At 36.5% G+C, this 21,886-nt stretch overlaps 1 protein-coding gene and 2 long non-coding RNA genes across 12 annotated transcripts; 2 read left to right on the plus strand and 1 right to left on the minus strand.

Moving 5' to 3' along the window:
- Positions 1-5,329: 5,329 nt before the first annotated feature.
- On the minus strand, positions 5,330-6,011 carry LOC143877804 (acylphosphatase family). The gene is made up of 2 exons (XM_077380034.1): positions 5,805-6,011; positions 5,330-5,727 (listed from the first exon to the last, which is right to left on the minus strand). Exons 1-2 carry the CDS (start codon positions 5,868-5,870, stop codon positions 5,461-5,463), a joined length of 333 nt encoding a protein of 110 aa, XP_077236149.1. The 5' UTR covers positions 5,871-6,011; the 3' UTR covers positions 5,330-5,460.
- Positions 6,012-7,112: 1,101 nt separating this feature from the next.
- LOC143877805 (uncharacterized) lies at positions 7,113-13,432 on the plus strand. Of its 10 annotated transcripts, XR_013250793.1 has the most exons (7): positions 7,113-8,739; positions 8,958-9,006; positions 9,127-9,177; positions 9,279-9,575; positions 10,868-11,627; positions 11,757-11,812; positions 11,914-13,432. It is a non-coding gene; the product is annotated as an uncharacterized LOC143877805 (long non-coding RNA). The 10 variants fall into 10 exon arrangements; XR_013250789.1 differs by having other exon boundaries at positions 10,868-12,960; positions 13,114-13,432; XR_013250788.1 differs by having other exon boundaries at positions 10,868-12,291; positions 12,407-13,432.
- Positions 13,433-14,302: 870 nt separating this feature from the next.
- LOC143876774 (uncharacterized) lies at positions 14,303-21,183 on the plus strand. The gene is made up of 3 exons (XR_013250471.1): positions 14,303-19,663; positions 19,752-19,828; positions 20,389-21,183. It is a non-coding gene; the product is annotated as an uncharacterized LOC143876774 (long non-coding RNA).
- The last annotated feature ends 703 nt before the right edge of the window (positions 21,184-21,886 follow it).

The following is a 21,886-nucleotide window of genomic DNA, read 5'->3' on the forward strand; positions in this document are numbered from 1 at the left end:
GGGCGATGATATTTTCACCCTGCAGTACGCATGCGCCCCGCTGTTAACGTGACTTGACGTCAGAAAGCGTTAAAGTTGCCCAGTGTTCACGTCAAATCAAGTTATAAGGTGGGCTCATGCATACTGGAGCGGGGTGAAAATATCATCTTCCTTTGATTCCATTCTTATCATAAGATTTTGGAAAAACTACCAATGGTGGACTCCAAAATACGAGAATTGCCAACGGAGGACATACTTTTGAAAAATTGTTAGAGGGGGACGAAATGGGGTTATCAAGTCTATAAAAGGGGATTATCAACCCTCTAAATGGGGTTATCAACCCTCTTTTACAATTTTTCAAAAGTGTTTCTTCCGTTGGCAATTTTTCCTAAGATATTTGTAGGGTGACGATATTTTCATCGACGCATTACACATGCACTGCCCACATTTCACATCAAATCACATTATAAGGGGAACGCATGCTTAATGCAGGGATAGTGAAAATATCATCTCCCTTTTTTGTATATCTTTCTATGTTTATTTCTTGATTGTCTTAGATATAATAAGAGTAATGCTAGAACGAAGGGAGCCTTGCAAAAATTAGATGAAAGGGCTCCCATTGGCTGCACCTTACTCTAAAATGTAAAAGTCAACAAATGTTAAATGCACTCTTGTGATGTGCAGACAATGGCAGAGTTATTTCATCTCATTTTTGCAATGGCTCCCTTCAGTCTAGCATTCCTCTTGATATAAATACTCATTTGTTTATTTTTCTTCGTCTAAAACATGAAGAATTTTATCTCAAAAATTATATTTTTCCACACAAAGGAGGATGGACACTTCCCTCGAAGTGGGTCAAGAGGCTGATCTTCCCCCTTCTTGGAAGATCAATCCTATTGCAAACTGATTTGGGTTTATAACATGTGGGGGTGGGGGGGGGGGGGGGGGGGGGGGCATAGATGCCTTGCATTTGGGAAAAAAAAAAACTGGGAAAAAGTTTTTGTTTCCAAGAATTTTCAAACAATTTAAAAAAACACTTTTCTTCAATTTGAATTTGGATTAACAAACCAAAGTGGAGACATTTTTTCCAAAAAAAACTTATGTTTGGTTTACCTAGTTTAGAAAGGGAAATATTTTCTCTAAAGCCATGCCTTGCAGCCATGATTTTTTTTTTTTCATGATAAATTAGTGTCTCTGAGTGGTGGGAGAGCGATTGAGGATTGAAGAGGATGAGAAGTGGCTAAAAGAAAATGCTAGGTTTATCATGAAAAATAAAATAAAAATTCATGGTAGCCAAACGTGCCCAAAGGGGATAAATCCTTTAAAACAGAGTAAAAATATGTGCTTCAAAGTGGGGTTTTCTCCCAGTTTTTTCAAAGGATTTTCATGCTGCCCTTACTCCCACCTTTCACTTCTCTTCCTATACCACATCACTCACAACTGGCCTCACTAACATTCCACGGAGTATTTTTTCAATGTTGCCAAACAAGCCGTAATTTTTTTTATTGGGCCCACATTGATATGTATTGTCCACCTAATGGGATCCACAATGGATGGACTATCAGGGAGAGCTTATCTTGGATCAACATTCACCAACAAAAAAGTATACATTATTGGATATTAGGATTGGCCGAGTGCTGGGATCTTTAGGCCATTAGAGATCCAGTATGAAGCCTATTGATGAATGGTCCGAATCGACCAAAAGCCCCACCGTATTAAAGAATTTTTCAGCATGTATTCGAGAAAATCAGTAATCTTTACTTATTTACTTACTTTCGACAGGACACCTTCATGAGGGTATATTTTTGAGTCATGACCAATCCACAGTGAACCCTTTTAGATATGCAAGATGAAAAGCAAATAAATACTACTTCAAAGTAGAAGGGGCACTCATGCTTTAACCCATACCAATCTTCTTATCGACTTTAGTCCATGAAGGGTGACCTCTGTCAAGGAGCCAAACTGAAATATGCAACTTTCACTGACCATTTATGAGATATTGACAAGAATCATCTGCATACATTCAACTACATGCAAAAAGGAAATTTTACATCCGATCACCTTCAAAAAAATAGTAACAAACTTGGGGAAGTAGATTTGTGAGAACCTTGTAGAAAGAACAATAGTTGCACGCTCACAACCAATGCACTAATAAGATACACCCTGATGAAAAACAATGGATACATCAGATCTAGAGTACTTATCTCAAACCTAGAGGTTCCATAAAATTGATTCAAATAATACTTCAGGCAGCACATTATTGGAATTCTACAAGCATATTTTTCGTTGTTGTACAATAAGTTGTCAAGGACAAGCCACACATGGATCTAAGCAACTAAAACTCCTAGATTCTACATAAAAAACTGGATGCTTTGCCAAAACACATGAAAAATGCCCACCACGCTCAGAAAAAAGATACCGTCTTCCAGTGTTGGATGTTACAGTGAAGAAGGTAGAGCTAAATAGTTACTAACCTCTAATAAAAGAACAACAAGACAGTTGCTACTCTTTGATAGTGCTAACACCCAAGAAGATATAAGTCTAAACTAGAATATTCTTTTAAATCGGGTTGGTTTTTTATTCTAATCCAACCCAACCCAAGTAAATGCCAACCCAACTCGAGCCGAAATCGGCTTGACCCTGTTAGGTTTGGGTAGATCCTGACCCAAGTTGCACCCCTAGCTTGGATGATAAATCACAGCGAGAACCAGAACACAGGACATCTGCACGGCATATGTAAATATTCTCTCAGGACTAGGCAATGGCATACTTTGATAATCTTTGTAATGGTTGCAAAATAAATTTATATTTTGCTGTTTGGTCCTCGGATCACATGAATCCTAGCGGACTTGGATACAAATAACAATGGATAGGATCAAAGAGAATCATGATCAGAACATGAGTAGATATTATTTGAATCTAGTCCATTGGCACCTTTGTGCATAACTAACTAACTACCCCCCCAAAACTTCTTAGGATGACACTTTGGTACGCAAGTCATCGGTAGTACATATCCACAAAAGAGAACTCGGAAAATCCGGTTCAAATTGGCAAAGAGCTTTTGAAGAAACTAGTGTTGAAAGTGAACCTAGAGATGGGTCTCTTGGAGGTGGTGAAAGGAGAAGGCAGCAATGAAGAGGCCTTGACTCACTTCGCCAAGCTTCTTTCGGACAAACACAGGCTGAAGAAAGCAAATAATGTTCACTTCAAAAAAAGGGAAGAATGTTACATGAAGTTTTCCTTTTAACCTTGACTCTTTATACAAAATAGCAACAATGAGACAATGTGTGGAAGAAAAATATTAAGGGTTCAATGTTTAGAGGAAAATATATTCGGGTATTTTTTATTTTTTTTTTGAAAATTATATATTCGGATATTTTAGTTATTTAAAAATCTCATAAGATAATTATATTTGACTTTGAAGTAGAAAACATGTTGTTAGCTAATTTGTTCGATCAGGAAAATGCAAAAGCTTTGATAACATCTTGTCAAAGACTCAAAGTCGATATCCTTATATATAATGTTTTGTCTGTCTTCAAATATTTGAACTGGTAGGACCCATGCTTATTCTGTCCTAGAAACAGAGTAGTCCATATCGATCTATCCTTAATATAAAAATAATTAGGTGGAACTCAAAGATCACATTGTTAGCCTTATTGAACTTACTAAGGATAACACTGTGAATATCATGAAGGCTGTCTTGATCAAATAGACTAAGGATGAATGCCACAAAGGACTCGTACTCAGAACCAAGGCCACCAAGAATGTTGAGAACTAGATCTTGTTTTGGAATGGTTTGATAGATAGCATATAGGTTATCTGCAATGGTTTTGGCTTGCTGAAGATTTTCTACAACCTGGGATGATCTTTCGGCAGATTTTGAAACTGCATCTTAAGTTGTAACACATGGGACGTCTCGTGGCTGATGATCTGGGCCGTGATTCCTTCTGCTACAAAGGAATAGATAAAACTAATGAGTAATTGATCATGCCGGTGTAATTTAATATAAGCAGGATTGGCTGTTGGAGTGGAAATTGGTGATTGCTCCTCTGAGAAACTTTTGTGTGCAAACAATATTATCCTCAATAAAACCGATTAAATTGTAGCCTCGTATGAGAGGTAGAAACTGAAACCTCCAGAATATATAATTCGTAGAGGAGTTTCATAGGAAGAAAGTTCTGAACATTATCTGCTGGTAATATTGTTTGAATCTCAGTTCCAATCCACCCCAAGCCTACACTGAAACCCAGTTTTGATCCTTGTAAGACCCGACAGACCTCAGGGTCCATTTGGGTTGCAACCCAGCTGCATTATGGGTGCAATCTCAAAATAAATAAAATAAAACTCGCAAGTTTACACACAAATTGCCATACTACACCCAAATGGATCCTTCAAACTTTTTTATTGAAGATTTCATTGTTGCTTTTGTAAACCTAGGATCAAGGTATTCAATCAACATACATATAAAATATGCCATGATCACAAGCAATAGATCTAATGAAAACTATACTGCAGATCTATCAATCTAAGGATTTAACCATGCAAATTACTAGAATGCAAAGAGAGATTAGAACAAGAAACTTATCTGGCCATGTTATTGATGCTCTGACCGCTGGTGGGTAAGATATCCTTTGTTCAGGATAGACAGCCGGAGAGATCAACCCCGTAGTTATAGAAAAAGCCTCCTAGAGTTCCACCCAAAATAGAACTATATTTGGCTTAATCTATTTAACCAACTACACTATTCAAACTCAACTGATGTAGTTGAATTGGGCTAGACACTAACCAGTAACTCCAGTCATTTCACTCTTAATCTCATTTTTCAATGTAAACCATCGATCTTAGATCAGCGATTGCCCACATAGGAGCTTACAACTTTCTCTTCTAATTATAGACTGAAGATTAAAGTGCAGTCACCAAGCTTAGGAACCAGACTGAAATGACCAACTTGACCACAATACCGTCATATCTATGACTCTGACTGACGGTCCATGAGCAAATGCCACCAAGCCCTATTTCCACAAACATATGGGAGCATCCATTGGAATTTGAATGCCACGACGGATCTAATGAATCAGTCAGAAATTTTTCCAAAATCTATCCTGTGTACTGCCCAATAAGGCAGATACCATCTAGTTTACCACACAGGCCTGCTCAAAATTCCTCCAAAACAAAGGTCTGCAAGCTAGTTATCCCTTCGATCATAGCAGTGACAGAATCATCCAATGGCCAATTCAGACGTCAAATTACCCAAAAGGAGCTCCCTATTGTTTGCCTAAAATCCATTAGGCCATAAATAGAATGAAACAACAGTTACCACAGAATAAAAGTAAATGAAATAATGCAGATCTAGAACAATAACTGAAGAAGAAAATTAATAAGAGGCAACCTCTTACAACAATATTTTCTCTCTCTCTATCAAACTCTACAATACACTATATGACAGATCAATCAAGGAGAGGCATTAAACAATAATACCCATCAAACAGTGGGCTTGCGGTCGAATTCTGGGCCAGGATCTTCGTCCGAAGGTCGAACATCGAGGGCGGTGACTAAGGCAGAAGGGGGTCCTCGCCTGCACCTGCTCTCCATCTCCTGCACAGAGTTGGGGTCCCCGGAGAAAAGGGCCTCAACAGAACCATCTCGTCGGTTTCGGACCCAACCCTTGAGACCCAATTCTCTGGCATTATCTATAGTCCAATTCCGATAGAAAACACCTTGTACCCGCCCTTTAATCAGCACCTTAACCTGAAAATTACAATCCCAATTGCAAATGAAACCCTAATTTTCAGAAAAGGAAAAGGCGAGAAGGATGGAGAGCTTACAGTTTTGATGGGCATTTGTGGGTTTGTTGGAAGCGGCATGCTGAGGCCAACGACAATCGTGTTCATGGGAAACGAAGAAAGAGGAGAGAGTTAAAAATTGGAGGACAGAGGAAGGGAGAAAGTTCTCAGGTGATATAACCAAATCCCCCCCTCAGATGATACTTTCTCCGGAGAAATGGCAAGGAATTTGTGGGAACAATAACATATATTTCGACGTGAGTGAAATTATAACCGTTGAAGCGAGATCTGACGGTGATAAGAATCTCTTCTTTCTCATCATCTGAAGGTTCTAGATAAAGTGACTTTCATTTAGACCCGGCAAACGGGTAACCCGCGCGGGTACGGACCCAGCGGGTACGCGTAAAAAGAATACCCGCGATTCTGCAAGTAGCCATTTCATGTACCCAGACCCCACCCGGGCGGGTACAGGTAAACCCGCGGGCAACCCGGCAAATTTTGGAGTTCTTTTGGTATCACATTCTCCAAGCCTCTAAGGTTACTGGACAATCTGAAAATTGCCCCCATTTGATGGCCAAAATTATGAAATACCCATCAAATAGAAGTGTTTCTAGTGCATGAAAAGTACTATCAATTAAATACATGAATTGTGTGACCAAGAATGCTTAATCAACAAGTAGAATAACAAAATAAATGCAATAAACTTCGCATTGATGGATCAAGAACATACATGTTAGCTTTTAAAAGCATATACCTAATACCTTCAGTCTATTCCAAGTACAACAGGCAACCTAAAAATTCCACTACAACAGGCAACCTGAAAATTCAAAATTGATTGGTCAATCTAAAATAAGATGCATGTGGAAGAGCTCTTATGTGCAATAGCTCCATTCAAAAGTGTTTTTGCTTTTTTTGATGCTACGGGTACCCGCGGGCACCCACAGGTTTACCCGGCCCGGCCCAGTTTTGACGGGCGGGGTGGACCTGCGTGTGCGGGTCACTTTTTGCCAGGTCTACTTTCATTCCAGAATATTCGAGATCCATTGGATGCCAAGAGTAGATAAAAAGACGATCCTGTCCCCACTTAAAATATAAAATATTTCATAGAAAAGTATTCCATGGAAAATAAAATCCAAAGGTTTAAATAAATGGGTTTACTATTTTCCTTGGAAAAGAATCCGCCTCCTTTTAACGCGTGCGGTCAGAAGTTTCCGGGCACGCGCAACAAACCGCCTCAAAAAACACATGTACGATCTGACCGTCCTTATTGCCTAATCTTAACCGTCCATTTACCACCGACTTTCCTATAAATAAAGGCCTAATGTTTCCTTTCTTACGAAGTCTCCCGTTCCCAATGAACTTTTTTAGCAAGTATCCGTTCCCAATAAATTGCATCTCTCTTTCGTTTCTAGGGTAATCTTTGATCTTGCAGGTGGGTTGAGTTTCATATAATCTCTCGTTAGATCTGATATGCGCACGAGATTGAATTTTCTTCGTGTTTTATCGATTGATGGATACAAGAATGATGGTTTTCCTTGAGTCTGATCCCAGAAATTACCTCTTCTACTAGGGATTCTATATTTTTTTGAAAATAAGCTAGGGTTTCTATATTCTCAGATCTTGTTGGCGCGTGGATTTGTAAGGAATTGTTTCGTGTTCTTTTGTTTGATTCGATGGCCTTTCTTCGCTGATTGTCAATTTGCATTGCTTGTGTCTGGAATGCATCGGTTAAAAAGTTTCTTATAATCTTTCGTTGGAGGTATTATATGATCAAGAGATTGGATTTTCTTCTTCACAACGAAGCTGTTGTGTTTTTATGGATTGATGGATAGACGAAGGGTTTTCTTTGGGGTACTGATACTTGGTAGTGACGGATTTCATGTTTGCTTTCTTAATTTTTTTAGAGGGTTGCAAGGAGAGCTGTCAAAGATAACAAACCATATAGTTTCAGAGCGGGTTGGGCATCTTGAATTTATATTTTGCTTATCACAATGGCAAGAATAGTATCTTTTAGCAACTGATTTGTGACACGGTTTTAGACGCGATTTTGCCTTTTGAGTTGTTGTATTAGTAGCATCTGATTTGATTCCGCATGAACTGGGCTGATGGATGTTTTTTCGGGTTGGCAATTATTTGTTGTCTCTGATCTTAGATGACCTGTCTAAATAGCATTTGATACGTTGTCCATTAAAGTGAGTTTCTATGCTTAGAGATTCTTCTGGTTCATGCTATTACCTTTTGGTTAGTTCTATTATTACTATTGTATGATAGTGGTGGACTTTAATGACATTCAATCCGGTCCTACAATTTTTCACGGTTCCTGCTACTTTGTGAGGAGTCTGGATTTCAAGATTGAAAGATGGTATATCTTAAGGCTGTATGAGTTTGTGATCTCTAATCTTGTGTTATTTATCTAAATGATGTGTTTATGTTGCGCATATTGTGGCCTCAGCTGAGCTTAGGGTTATCTTATTGCCTCCTTTTCTTTCCTGTATTCAGATGTGAGATGTCAATATGTACTGGGTTGGATTTTTTCATTCCCCATAAACACCTGATGGATACAAGAAGTGGGGATTTCTTTGAGATATTTATTTTGAATTCTTTATGATATTTTGTCTCGGATTTTGTTTGATTATTTCTTCAGCTCCATCAATGAAGAGCCTTCTGTTTCGTGAATTATTGACTGATGGGGTCGGTATCTTATTTTGGGGTCAGTATTAATAATTTCACAGCGAAGGATTTAATGCTGTTTCCTTTCTTCTTTAGAGAGTTTCAAGGAGAATTGTAGTTGTCATTGGACCTTGGAATTTCAGCGGGTGCTTAGAACTTGATTATTCTTTACCAATGAGTGTGTTTGAAGCTGGATATCATGAATTTCTGTGCTTGACTTTATCATTACTTTATCAATGAGCGCTTTTGAAGTTGAGAATCTTGAAATTGTGGGCAACAAGGGTGTTCGTCAATTAATTTATGAAAGGTGGATAAAGGGATTGTTTTGTCTCTTCTGAAGTGTAATATTAGTAGCATCTGCTTCTTTTTGGGCGAGAAACTTGCCTTTTGTCTTGGCGCCTTTGCATGCCTTTGCATGCGAGGGGATTTCTATGCTTCTAGATGGTTACTGTTTATAGTTTTTTTTTTCTATTTTATGATGAAGCGATTTTCCATGAATTTCAATTGGATTTTTCTGTTTTCTAGGGTTGCTCATTTGTGAAGGATGTCAAGAATGAAAGAAGGGAATCTTGAGGTTATGGGAATTCCTTTTTACTTCTTCTAAGCTATGTTGATGATGTTTTTGTTCTTTATAATGTTGTCTCACCTGAGCTTAGTTTCATCTCATATCCTCTTTTTTCTTTCATGTTCTCAGGAGTGATATGTACAGGTTTTGGATATTCTCATTCTTGTGAAACAATTGATGGTACAAGAGGAGGGTTTCTTTGGATATATATGTTTTGAATACTTTCTAAGATATTTTGTTTTGGCAATAATATATATGTTGCATTTACCGGTTGATTCCAGGCATGATTTAAAGGGGATTTCTGCCTTCTTTATCAGCAAATCGGCATGAACTTGGTGGCTGTATGGCAATAATTTGCATCTGATTATTCGGCATGAACTTAGTGGCTGAATGCCAATAATTTGTTTTCTCTGATCTTAGATGACCTATATGGATCACGTTTGATTCAATTGTTCTGTAAAGAGAGTTTCTATGCATTATGATGCTGTTGGTTAACCCTTTTATTTCTATTCTATAGCAGAAGCTGATTTTTAATGAATTCTATCCGGTCGTACAGTTTTCCAGGATCCTGCTACTACGTGAGTATGGATTTCAAGATTGAAAGATGATATATCTCAAGGCTGTATGAGTTTGCGATCTCTAATCCTTTGTTATTCATCTTGATGATTTGTTTTTGTTCCTCGGATTGTGACCTCAGCTGAGCTTAGGGTTATCTCATTTTCTCCTTTTCTTTCTTTTAAAAATAAAATAAAAAATGGTATCCTTTTCTTTCTTATCATCTTTTTTTGTTTTGTTTTTTAAATGGTATCCTTTTCTTTCTTATCATCAGATTTGATATGTACAGATTTGGATTTTATCATTCCCCAGAAACACTTGATGGATACAGAAGTGGATTTCTTTTAGATTTTTGTTTTGGATTCCTTTAAGATATTTTGTTTCATATTTTGCTTTATTTTGGTTGACTATTTCTTCATCTGCACCAATCATTCCTCATATTGTGGCCTCAGCTGAGCTTAGAGTTATCTCATTTCCTTCTTTTCTTTCTTTCTTTCTTTCGTTCTATTTTTTGTTTTTTAAATTGGCATCCTTTTCTTTCTTATCATCAGAAATGTGATGTGTACATGTTTGGATTTTATCATTCCCCAGAAACACTTGATGGATATAAGAAGTGGATTTCTTTTAGGTTTTTGTTTTGGATTCCTTTTAAGATATTTTGTTTCGTATTTTGTTTGATTATTGCTTCATCTGCCACAATCAAGAGCCTTCTGATTCAAGATTTATTGACTGATGGTTACAATAAAAGTGTTAAAAAAAATAAAAGTGTTTTCTATAAGCTATCTTACTTTGGGGTTTGCATTGATAATTTTGCGTTTTAAGGATTTCTTGCCATTTCCTTTCTTCTTTAGGGGGTGTTCAGAACTTTGCCTTTTGAGTTGTTGTATTAGTAGCATCTGATCCGATTCCGCATGAACTGGGCGGATGCATGCCTTTTCGAGTTGGCAATGATTTGTTGTCTCTGGTTTTAGATGAGTCTAAATAGCATTTGATACTTTGTTCATTAAAGTGGGTTTCTATGCTTAGAGATTCTTCTGGTTAATGCTATTACCTTTTGGTTAGTTCTATTATTTCTATTGTATGATAGAGGTGGACTTTAATGACATTCAATCCGACCCTACAATTTTTCGGAGTTCCTTCTATTTTGTGAGGATTCTGGATTTCAAGACTGAAAGATGGTATATCTTTAGGCTGTTTGAGTTTGCGATCTCTAATCTTTTGTTATTCATCTACATGATGTGTTTATGTTCCTCGTATTGTGGCCTCGACTGAGCTTAGCGTTATCTTATTACCTCCTTTTCTTTCCTGTATTCAGATGTGGTATGTACAGATGTCAATATGACTGGCTTGGTTTTTTATCATTCCCCCAGAAACACTTGATGGATGAAGGAAGTGGATATCTTTGAGATATTTGTTTTGAATTCTTTATGATATTTTGTCTCGGATTTGTTTGATTATTTCTTCATCCCCAACAATCAAGAGCCTTCTGTTTCGTGAATTATTGACTGATGGATACAAAGAAAGGGTTTTCTCTGAGCTATCTTATTTTGGGGTTTGCATTGATAATTTCATGGCGAAGGATTTCAAGCTGTTGCCTTTCTTCTTTACAGAGTTTCATGGAGAATTGTAGTTGTCATCCAACCTTGGAATGTCGGAGGGTGCTTAGAACTTGATTATTCCTTTCCAATGAGTGTTTGAAGCTGGATATCATGAATTTCTGTCCATGACTTTATCTTTTCTTTATCAATGAGCGCTTTTGAAGTTGAGAATCTTGAAATTGTGGGCAACAACAAGGGCGTTCATCAATTAATTTATGAAACGGGGATAAAGGGATTGTTTTGTCTCTTCTGAATTGTAATATTAGTAGCATGTGCTTCTTTTTGGGCGAGAAACTTGCCTTCTGTCTTGGCGCCTTTGTATGCGGTTTAGTGAAGGGCATTTCTATGCTTATAGATGCTTACTGTTTATAGTTTTTTTTTCTATTGTATGAGGAAGCGATTTTTCATGAATTTCAATTGGATTTTTCGGTTTTCTAGGGTTGCTCATTTGTGAAGGACGTCAAGAATGAAAGAAGGGTATCTTGAGGCTATGGGAATTCCTTTTTACTTCTTCTAAGCTATGTTGATGATGTTTTTGTTCATTACACTGTTGTGTCAGCTGAGCTTAGGGTCATCTCATATCCTCTTTTTCTTTCATGTTCTCAGGTGTGATATGGTGGGCACAGGTTTTGGATATTCTCATTCCTGTGAAACAATTAATGGTACAAGACGAGGGTTTGTTTCGATATATATGTTTTGAATACTTTCTAAGCTATTTTGTTTTGGCAATAAAATATACGTTGCATTTACCGGTTGATTCCAGCATGATTGGAAGGGGATTTCTGCCTTCTTCTGAATTGTTTTATAAGTATCGTCTGATTCAATTCGGCATGAACTTTGGTGGCTGTATGGCAATAATTTTCATCTGATTCGATTCGGCAATGAACGTAGTGGCTGAATGGCAATAATTTGTTGTCTCTGATCTTAGATGACCTATCTGGATCACGTTTGATACAATTGTTTCGTAAAGAGAGTTTCTATGCATAGAGATGCTGTTGGCTAGCCCTTTTATTTCTATTCTATAATAGAAGCTTATTTTTAATGAAATTCAATCCGGTCATACAGTTTTCCAGGGTCCCTGCCACTATGTGAGTATGGATTTCAAGATTTCAAGATGGTATATCTTAAGGCTGTATGAGAGGTTGCGTTCTATAATCTTTTGTTATTCACCTAGATGATGTGTTTATGTGGCTCATATTGTGGCCTCAGCTGAGCTTAGGGTTATCTGATTGCCTCCTTTTCTTGGCTGTTGTCAGATTGATATGTACTGGCTTGGATTTTTTCGGTCCCCAGAAACGCTTGATGGATACAAGAAGTGGATTTCTGTGAGATTTTTGTTTTGAATTCTTTTATGATATATTGTCTCGGATTTTGTTGGATTATTACTTTATCTCCATCAATCAGGACCCTTCTGTATCATAAATTATTGACTGATGGAGACAAGAAAAGGGTTCTCTCTGAGCTATCTTTTTTTGGGGTCCTGCATTGATAATTCCACAGCGAAGGATTTCATGCTGTTTCCTTTCTTCTTTAGAGAGTTTCATGGAGAATTGCAATTGTCATCGAACCTTGGAATTTCAGAGGGTGCTTAGAACTTGATTATTCTTTACCAATGAGTGTATTTGAAGCTTGAGATCATGAATTTCTGTCCTTGACTTTTATCTTTACTTTATCAATGAGCGCTTTTGAGGTTGAGAATCTTGAAATTGTAGGCAGCATGGGTGTTCGTCAATTAGTTTATGAAAGGGGGATAACACGATTGTTATATCTCTTCTGAATCGTAATATTAGTAGCACCTGCTTCTTTTTGGGTGAGAAACTTAGCCTTCTGTCTTGGAGCCTTTGTATGCGGTTTAGTGAGGGGGATTTCTATGCTTATAGATGCTTATTGTTTATAGCTATTTTCTCTATTTTATGATGGGGCGATTTTTCATGAATTTCAATTGGATTTTTTGGATTTCTAGGATTGCTGATTTGTGAAGGACGTCAAGAATGAAAGAAGGGTATCTTGAGGCTATAGGAATTCCATTTTACTTATAAGCTATGTTGATGATGGTTTTGTTCATTACACTGTTGTGTCACCTGAGCTTAGGGTCATCTCATATCCTCTTTTTCTTTCATGTTCTCAGGTGTGATATGGTGTGATATGCACAGGTTTTGGATATTCTCATTCTTGTGAGACAATTGATGGTACAAGACGAGGGTTTCTTTGGATATATATGTTTTGAATACTTTCTAAGCTATTTTGTTTTGGCAATAAAATATGCAGTGCATTTACCGGTTGATTCCAGGCTCGATTTGAAGGGGATTTCTGCCTTCTTCTGAATTGTTGTATAATTATCGTCTGATTCAATTCAGCATGAACTTTGGTTGCTCTATGGCAATAATTTGCATCTGATTCGATTCGGCGTGAACTTTAGTGGCTGAATGGCAATAATTTGTTGTCTCTGATCTTAAATGACCTATCTAGATCACGTTTGATGCAATTGTTTCGTAAATAGAGTTTCTATGCATAGCGATGTTGTTGGTTAACCCTTTGATTTCTATTCTATAATAGAAACTGATTTTTAATGAAATTCAATCCGGTCAAACAGTTTTCCAGGGGGTCCCTGCTACTATGTGAGTATGGATTTTAAGATTGAAAGATGATATATCTCGAGGCTGTATGAGTTTGCGATCTCTAATCTTTTGTTATTCATCTTGATGACGTGTTTCTGTTCCTCATATTGTGGCGTCAGCTGAGCTTAGGGTTATCTCATTTCCTCCTTTTCTTTCTTGTTTGTTTTTTGTTTTTGAAATGGTATCCTTTTCATTCTTATCATCAGATGTGATATGTACATGTTTGGATTTTATCATTCCCCAGAAACATGTGATGGATACAGAAGTGGATTTCTTTTAGTTTTTTGTTTTGGATTCCTTTAAGATATTTTGTTTCGTATTTTGCTTTATTTTGCTTGATTATTTCTTCATCTGCACCAATCATTCCTCATATTGTGGCCTGTGCTGAGCTTAGGGTTATCTCATTTGCTCCTTTTCTTTCTTTCGTTCTCTTTTTTTTTTGAATTGGCAACCTTTTTTTATCATCAGATGTGATATGTACATATTTGGATTTTATCATTCCCCAGAAACACTTGATGGATATAAGAAGTGGGTTTCTTTTAGGTTTTTTGTTTTTGATTCCTTTAAGATATTTTGTTTCGTATTTTGCTTTTTTTTGCTTGATTATTTCTTCATCTGCAACAATAAAGAGCCTTCTGATTCATGATTTATTTGACTAATGGTTAAAATAAAAGGGTTTTCTCTAAGCTATCTTACTTTGGGGTTTGCATTGATATTTTTGCGTTTTAAGGATTTCTTGCCATTTCCTTTCTTCTTTAGAGGGTGTTCAGAACTTGATGTTTCTTTACCAGTGAGTGTGTTTGAAGCTGGGAATCTTGAATTTCTTTTCATGACTTTATCCTTTCTTTTTCAATGAGTGCTATTGAATTTGAGAATCTTGAAATTGTGTTCTATTTTTTACTAGGGCAACAAGGATGTTAAACAATCAATTTTGTCTCTTCTGAAGTGTTGTATTATCTCCTTTTTTTGGCAAGAACTTAGCTGATGTCTCATTTTTCAGGTTCGCATTGACAGGTTGTCACTGGTCGTAGACATTGGAACTGTCTTGGCTACTTTGATATGGTATTTCAGTGAGGGAGATTTCTACGCTTAGCGGTTCTTTTTGTTTATAGATATTTCTTTTCTTGTCATGTGAATCGATTTTTCATGAATTTCGATTGGGTCTTTCGGTACCATTGTTACTGATAATTCCTTTTTTAAATCTTCTATGTTTTGTTGATGATGTTTCTGTTCCTTACATTGTTGTGTCACCTGAGCTTAAGGTCATCTCATATCCTCCTCTTTCATGTTTTTAGTTGTGATATGCACAGGTTTGGATTTTGCCATTCTCGTGAAACACTTGACGGTACAAGGCGAGGGTTTTTTTTGATATGTATGTTTTTGGATACCTTCTTGGATATTTCGTTTTGGGTTTTTCAAGTATACATTTTATGAAAATAGTTCTCTTTTCAGTATTATTGCCTCGTGGATGCATGTGAAGGTTTTTTATTTAAGCTTTCTTTTTTGGGTTCGCGTTGGTAATTTTATGGTGAAGGATTTTTTGTTGTTTCATTGCTTCATTCGGGAGCCTTTAATAGAACTATAAGTGACACTGAAGGATTGCATTTTAGATATTTGAGGCTTCTTATTTCACAACCGGCAAAAGGGCCTTTTTAGCGATCAACTTCTGTTAGGGAGGAAAAGGGTGTTTGGCGTCTCTTATGATATTTTTTAAAAAGCATCTATTTTACTTCATGAGAATGTTGCCGGTGTCTGGTTTTTCAGATTTCTAATGATCACATGGTGCTGTTCGTGTGGGTGTTAAACCATTTTGATCGCCTTTGACATGCTATTCTACAAAGGGGGTTTCTATCCGTGTAGATGCTTTGTTTATTATTTCTCTTGCATGGTAAAACAAAATTTTTACTGAATCAAATCCAGTCCTACAATTTTTTCAGGAGTTCTGATATGTTGTGAAGGGTCTGGATTTAAAGAGTGAAGGATGATATCAAGTTTGGTGGGAGCTGTTCATTTTTGAAAGAGGGATGAAGGGGGGATTGCTTTGTCTCTTCTGGATTTTAGTATTAGTAGCATCTGCTTCTTTTTTTTGCGAGAAGTTAAGCCAATGTCTGGTTTTTCAGGATGGCACCGACAGTTGGTCGCTGGTCCTTGACATGGGCATTGTCTTGGTGCCTTTAATATGCTATTCAATGAGGGGGATTTCTGTACTTAGAGTTGCTTTTTTTATAGTTATTTTCTGTTTTATATGTTGATGCGATTTTTCATGAAATTCAATTGGGCCTTTCAGTTTTCCAGGGTTGCTGATTTGTGAAGGACGTCAAGCATGAAAGAGGGGTATCTTGAGGCTATGAGAATTCCTTTTTTATATCTTTTTATTTATTGTGATGATGCTTCTGTTCCTTACTTTGTTTTGTCAATTGTGCTTTGCGTCGTCTTTTTCTTTCATGTTTTCAGATGTGATATGTGCATGTTTGGATTTTCTTGTTCTCATGAAACACTTGACGGTACAAAATGCGTTTCTTTTGATATGTATGTTGTAGATACCTTTTTTTATATCTTTTTATTTATGTTGATGATGCTTCTGTTCCTTACTTTATTTTGTCAATTGTGCTTTGCGTCGTCTTTTTCTTTCATGTTCTCAGATGTGATATGTGCATGTTTGGATTTTCTCGTTCTCATGAAACACTGGACGGTACAAAACATATTTCTTTTGATATATATGTTATAGATACCTTCTAAGATATTTGTTTTTGGTTTTTCTAATTTGCATTTTTAAAAATCCAGTTGTTTTCAGTTTTATCGCCTGATGGATGCATGGTAAGATTTTTATTTGAATTCTGTTTTTTTTTGGGGGTTCCCTTTCGTAGTTTGATGGTGAAGGGTTTTTTTGTTGTTTCATTGCTTCATTTGGGAGAAGTACAAGTGACCTGCATTTGTGCATGTTTGGATTTTCTTGTTCTCGTGAAACACTTGACGTTACAAGACGGGTTTCATTTGATATATATGCTCTAGATACCTTCTAAAATATTTTATTTTTGGTTTTCTGATATACATTTATGAATTCTTCTGTTTTTTGTTTTATCGCCTGATGGATGTATCAGAAGTTCTTTATTTGAGCTCTTTTTATGGGTTCTCTTTCATAGTTTTATGGTGACCGATTTTTTGTTGTTTCATTGGTTGATTAGGGAGATGTACAAGTGACATTAAAGCATGGGATCTTTGAGTGTGTTTGGGGCTGTTTTTTCACAACGGGCAAAAGGGCCTCTTTATCCAGCAGTTTCTGATAGGGTCATAAAGGGGGTTTCACATCACTTTTGATATGTTGTTTTAAAAAGCATCTGATTTTATCGTGTGAAAATGTAGCCAATGTCTGATTTTTCAGGTTTTTCCATTGATCGCTTGGTGTTGATCGTGTGGGAACTATTTAGATCGCCTTTGATTTGTTATTCAACAAAGTGGGTTTCCATCTGTGGAGATGTTTTAATATTATTTTTCTTTTTTGGTAAAGCAAATTTTCATTGAATCCAATTCGGTCATTAAGTTTTTCACGAGTTCTGATATTTTATTTCAAGAGTAAATGATGGCATCGGGCCTGTTTGGAGCAATTAATTTTTTAAATAGGGATAAATGGATTCCTTTGTATTTTCTGAATTGTAGTATTAGTAGCATTAACTTCTTTTTGGCGAGAACTTGGATAATGTCTGTATTTTCAGGTTGGCATTGACAGGTTGTCGTTGGTCCTAGACTTTGTAACCGTCTTGGCGCCTTTGATATGCTTACTGACGAGGGAAATTTTCTATGCTTATAGTTGCTTTTTGGTTATGGTTATTGAGGAATGATAGATGCAAGGGCCCTGTTTATGCAAGGGCCGGAGAAGGGCCCTTGAATAGATCCACATCATTTTTAAAGTCGGTTGAGAAACTGAATTCGCTTGCACCTAATGGCTTGGATCTATTCAAGGGCCCTTCTTTTTAGCCCTTGCATGAAGGGGGCCCTTGCATCTATCATTCCTTGCATGGTGAAGCAGTTTTTCATGAGTTACAATCGGGTGTTTCTGTTTTCCAGGGTTGCTGATTTGTGAAGGATGACAAGATTAAAAGAAGGGTATCTTATGAGAATTGCTTTTTTAGATCTTCCAAGTTATCTGAATGAGGAATTTTCTGGTTCTCTTTGGGATGAACTTTGTGGCCGTATGGCATTAATTTGCATCTGATTTGATTCGTCATGAATTTAGTGACTGTATGGCAATAATTTGTTGTCTCTGATCTTAGATGACCTATCTGGATCATGTTTGATACAATTGTTCCGTTAAGAGAGTTTCTATGCATAGAGATGCTCTTGGTTAACCCTTTTATTTCTATTCTATAATAGAAGCTGATTTTTAATGAAATTCATTCCGGTCCTACAGTTTTTTGCATCTGATTTGATTCGTCATGAATTTAGTGACTGTATGGCAATAATTTGTTGTCTCTGATCTTAGATGACCTATCTGGATCATGTTTGATACAATTGTTCCGTTAAGAGAGTTTCTATGCATAGAGATGCTCTTGGTTAACCCTTTTATTTCTATTCTATAATAGAAGCTGATTTTTAATGAAATTCATTCCGGTCCTACAGTTTTCCAGGGTCTCTGCTACTATGTGAGTATGGATTTCAAGATTGGAAGATGATATATCTCAAGGCTGTATGTGTTTGCGATCTTTAATCCTTTGTTATTCATCTTGATGATGTGTTTCTGTTCCTCAGGTTGTGGCCTCAGCTGAGCTTAGGGTTAACTCATTTCCTCCTTTTCTTGCTTTTTTTTTGTTTTTGTTTTCTTTTTGTTTTTGAAATGGTATCCTTTTCTTTCTTATTATCAGATGTGATATGTACATGTTTGGATTTTATCATTCCCCAGAAACACGATGGATACAAGGAGTGGATTTCTTTTAGATTTTTGTTTTGGATTTTTTTAAGAATTTTTGTTCGTATTTTGCTTGATTATTTCTTCATCTGCAACAATCATTCCTCATATTGTGGCCTCAGCTGAGCTTAGAGTCATCTCATTTCCTCCTTTTCTTTCTTTGTTTATCTTTTGAACCGGCATCCTTTTCTTTCTTATCTTCAGATGTGATATGTACATGTTTGGATTTTATCATTCCCCAAAAACACTTGATGGATATAAGAAGTGGATTTCTTTTAGATTTTTGTTTTTGGATTCCTTCAAGATATTTGTTCTGTATTTTGCTTGATTATTTCTTCATCTTCAACAATCAAGAGCCGTCTGATTCATGATTTATTGACTGATGGTTACAATAAAAGGGTTTTCTCTAAGCTATCTTATTTTGGGGTTTGCATTGATAATTTTGCTTTTAAGGATTTCTTGCAATTTCTTTTATTCTTTAGAGAGTTTCAAGGAGAATTGTAATTTTCATCGAACCATGAAATTTCAGAGGGTGTTCAGAACTTGATTTTTCTTTACCAATGAGTGTGCTTGAAGCCGGGAATCTTGAATTTCTTTTCATGACTTAATCCTTTCTTTATCAATGAGTGCTTTTGAAGTTGAGAATCTTGAAATTGTGTTTTGTTTTTTTACTAGGGCAACAAGGGAGTTAAACAATCAATTTTTTCTTTTCTGAAGTGAGTATTAATAGAATCTGCTTCTTTTTTTGGGCAAGAACTTAGCCGATGTCTCGTTTTTCAGGTTGGCATTGCCAGGTTGTCACTGGTTGTGTAGACATTGGAACTGTCTTGGGTACTTTGATATGCTGTTTAGTGAGGGGGATTTCTACGCTTAGAGTTGCTTTTTGTTTATAGTTATTTTTTTTTCTTTTAAGGTGAATCAATTTTTCATGAATTTCAGTTGGGTGTTTCGGAACCAAGGTTGCTGAGAATTCCTTTTTTAAATCTTATAAGGTTTGTTGATGAATGTTCTGTTCCTTACATTGTTTTGTCACCTGAGCTTACGGTCATCTCATATCCTCTTTTTCTTTCATTTTCTTAGATGTGATATGCACAGGTTTGGATTTTGTCACTCTCGTGAAACACTTGACGGTACAAGCAGAGGGTTTCTTTTGAGATGTATGTTTTGGATTTCTCTCGTTTTGGGTTTTTCTATTATACATTTATGAAAATCCTTCTCTTTCCGGTTTTATTGCTTTGTGGATGGATGAGGAGATTTTTTATTTAAGCTTTCTTTTTTGGGTTCACATTGATAATTTTATGGTGAAGGATTTTTGGTTGTTTCATTGCTTCATTCGGGAGCGTTTAGGAGAACTACAAGTTAGTTACACCAAAGGATGGAATTTTAGATATTCAAGGCTTCTTATTTCACAACCGGCAAAAGGGCCTTTTTAGCGATAAACTGCTGTAAGGGAGAAAAAGGGTTTTGCCGAAGCATCTCTTTTGATTTTTTTTACGAAGCATCTGATTTTATTTGATGAGAATGTTGCCAATGTCTGGTTTTTCTGATTTCTAAACATTGCATGTTGCTGTTCGTGTGGGTGTTGAACTATTTTGATCGTCTTTGACATGCTATGCGGCAAATGGGGTTTCTATTCGATGAGATGCTTTGTTTATTATTTCTCTTGCTCGGTAAAGCAAATTTTACTGATTCAAATCCGGTCCTACAACTTTTTCAGGAGTTCTGATATTTTCTGAAGGGTCTGGATTTAAAGAGTGAAAGACGATATCAAGTTTGGTGGGAGCTGTTCATTTTGAAGGGATGAGGGGGGATTGTTTTGTGTTTTCTGAATTGTAGTATTAGTAGCATCTGCTTCTTATTTTGGCGAGAACTTACCCAATGCCTGGTTATTCAGGTTGGCGTTGACAGTTGGTCACTGGTCCTTGACATTAGAATTGTCTTGGTGCCTTTGATATGCTATTCAATGAGGGGGATTTCTGCACTTCAAGTGTTATTTTTTTATAGTTATTTTTTGTCTTATACGTTGATGCGATTTTTCATGAAATTCAATTGGGCCTTTCAGTTTTCTAGGTTGCTGATCTGTGAAGGACATCAAGAAAGAAAGAGGGGTATCTTGAGGCTAGGAGAATTCTTTTTTTTTTTTTTAATATCTTTTTAGTTATGTTGATGATGCTTCTGTTCCTTACATTATTTTGTCACTTGAGCTTTGGGTTGTCTCATGTCGTCTTTTTCTTTCTTGTTCTCAATGTGATATGCGCATGTTTGGATTTTCTCGTTCTCGTGAAACACTTGACGGTACAAGACATGTTTTTTTTTTGATATATATGATCTGGATACCTTCCAAGATATGTTTGTTTTTTCTAATATACATTTATGAAAATTCTTTTGTTTTCATTTTTATCGCCTGATGGATGCATGGGAGGTTTTTTATTTGAACTCTTTTTAGGGTTCCTCTTCATAGTTTTATGGTGAAGGATTTTTTGGCGTTTCATTGCTTCATTAGAGAGAAGTACAAGCGACATGCTGTGCATGTATGGATTTTCTTGTTCTTGTGAAACAGTTGACAGTGCAAGACAGGTTTCTTCTGATATATAGGTTCTAGATACCTTCTAAGATATATATATATATATATATATATATATATATATATATATATATATATATCAATGGGAGGCGTTATAACAACTTAAGCGCACCAAAAAAATGGTGAGCTTAAGCGCACCAACAGTTCTCTCATATATATATATATATATTTTGAATAGTAGTAGCATATATTAATGAAAGAGCCGCTGAGGTTGTCAAATACAAACAATACGGATAGCTAAGAGGCAGGATACAATATACAAAAGAACACTGAAAGAAAAAGCGTACATCGAGGAGGAAGATCATCAAAGAGGGCTAGAGCTTCCTTGGATACTCCCTCCTGCACAAGTCTATCGGAGATATCATTGGCCGATCTCTGAACATGGCGGAAGACAGGAAGAGAAGGTTGCACGATCTGACCGTTGTTATTGCCTAATCTTAACCGCCCACTTACCACCTACTTTCCCATAAATTAAGGTCTCTTGTTAACTTTCTTAGCAAGTCTCCCGTTCCTATTAAACTTTTTTAGCATGTATCCGATCCCAATAAATTGCATCCCCTCTTTCGTTTCTAGGGTTTAGTTTTCTTTGATTTTGCAGTTCGGTTGTGTTTCTTTTCTGTGAGGAAGAGGG

This window comes from Tasmannia lanceolata, unplaced genomic scaffold, assembly GCF_043159265.1.
Source record: "Tasmannia lanceolata isolate RefF3 unplaced genomic scaffold, GAP_Taslan_0.1 ptg000005l, whole genome shotgun sequence".
Taxonomy (NCBI): Eukaryota; Viridiplantae; Streptophyta; class Magnoliopsida; order Canellales; family Winteraceae; genus Tasmannia; species Tasmannia lanceolata.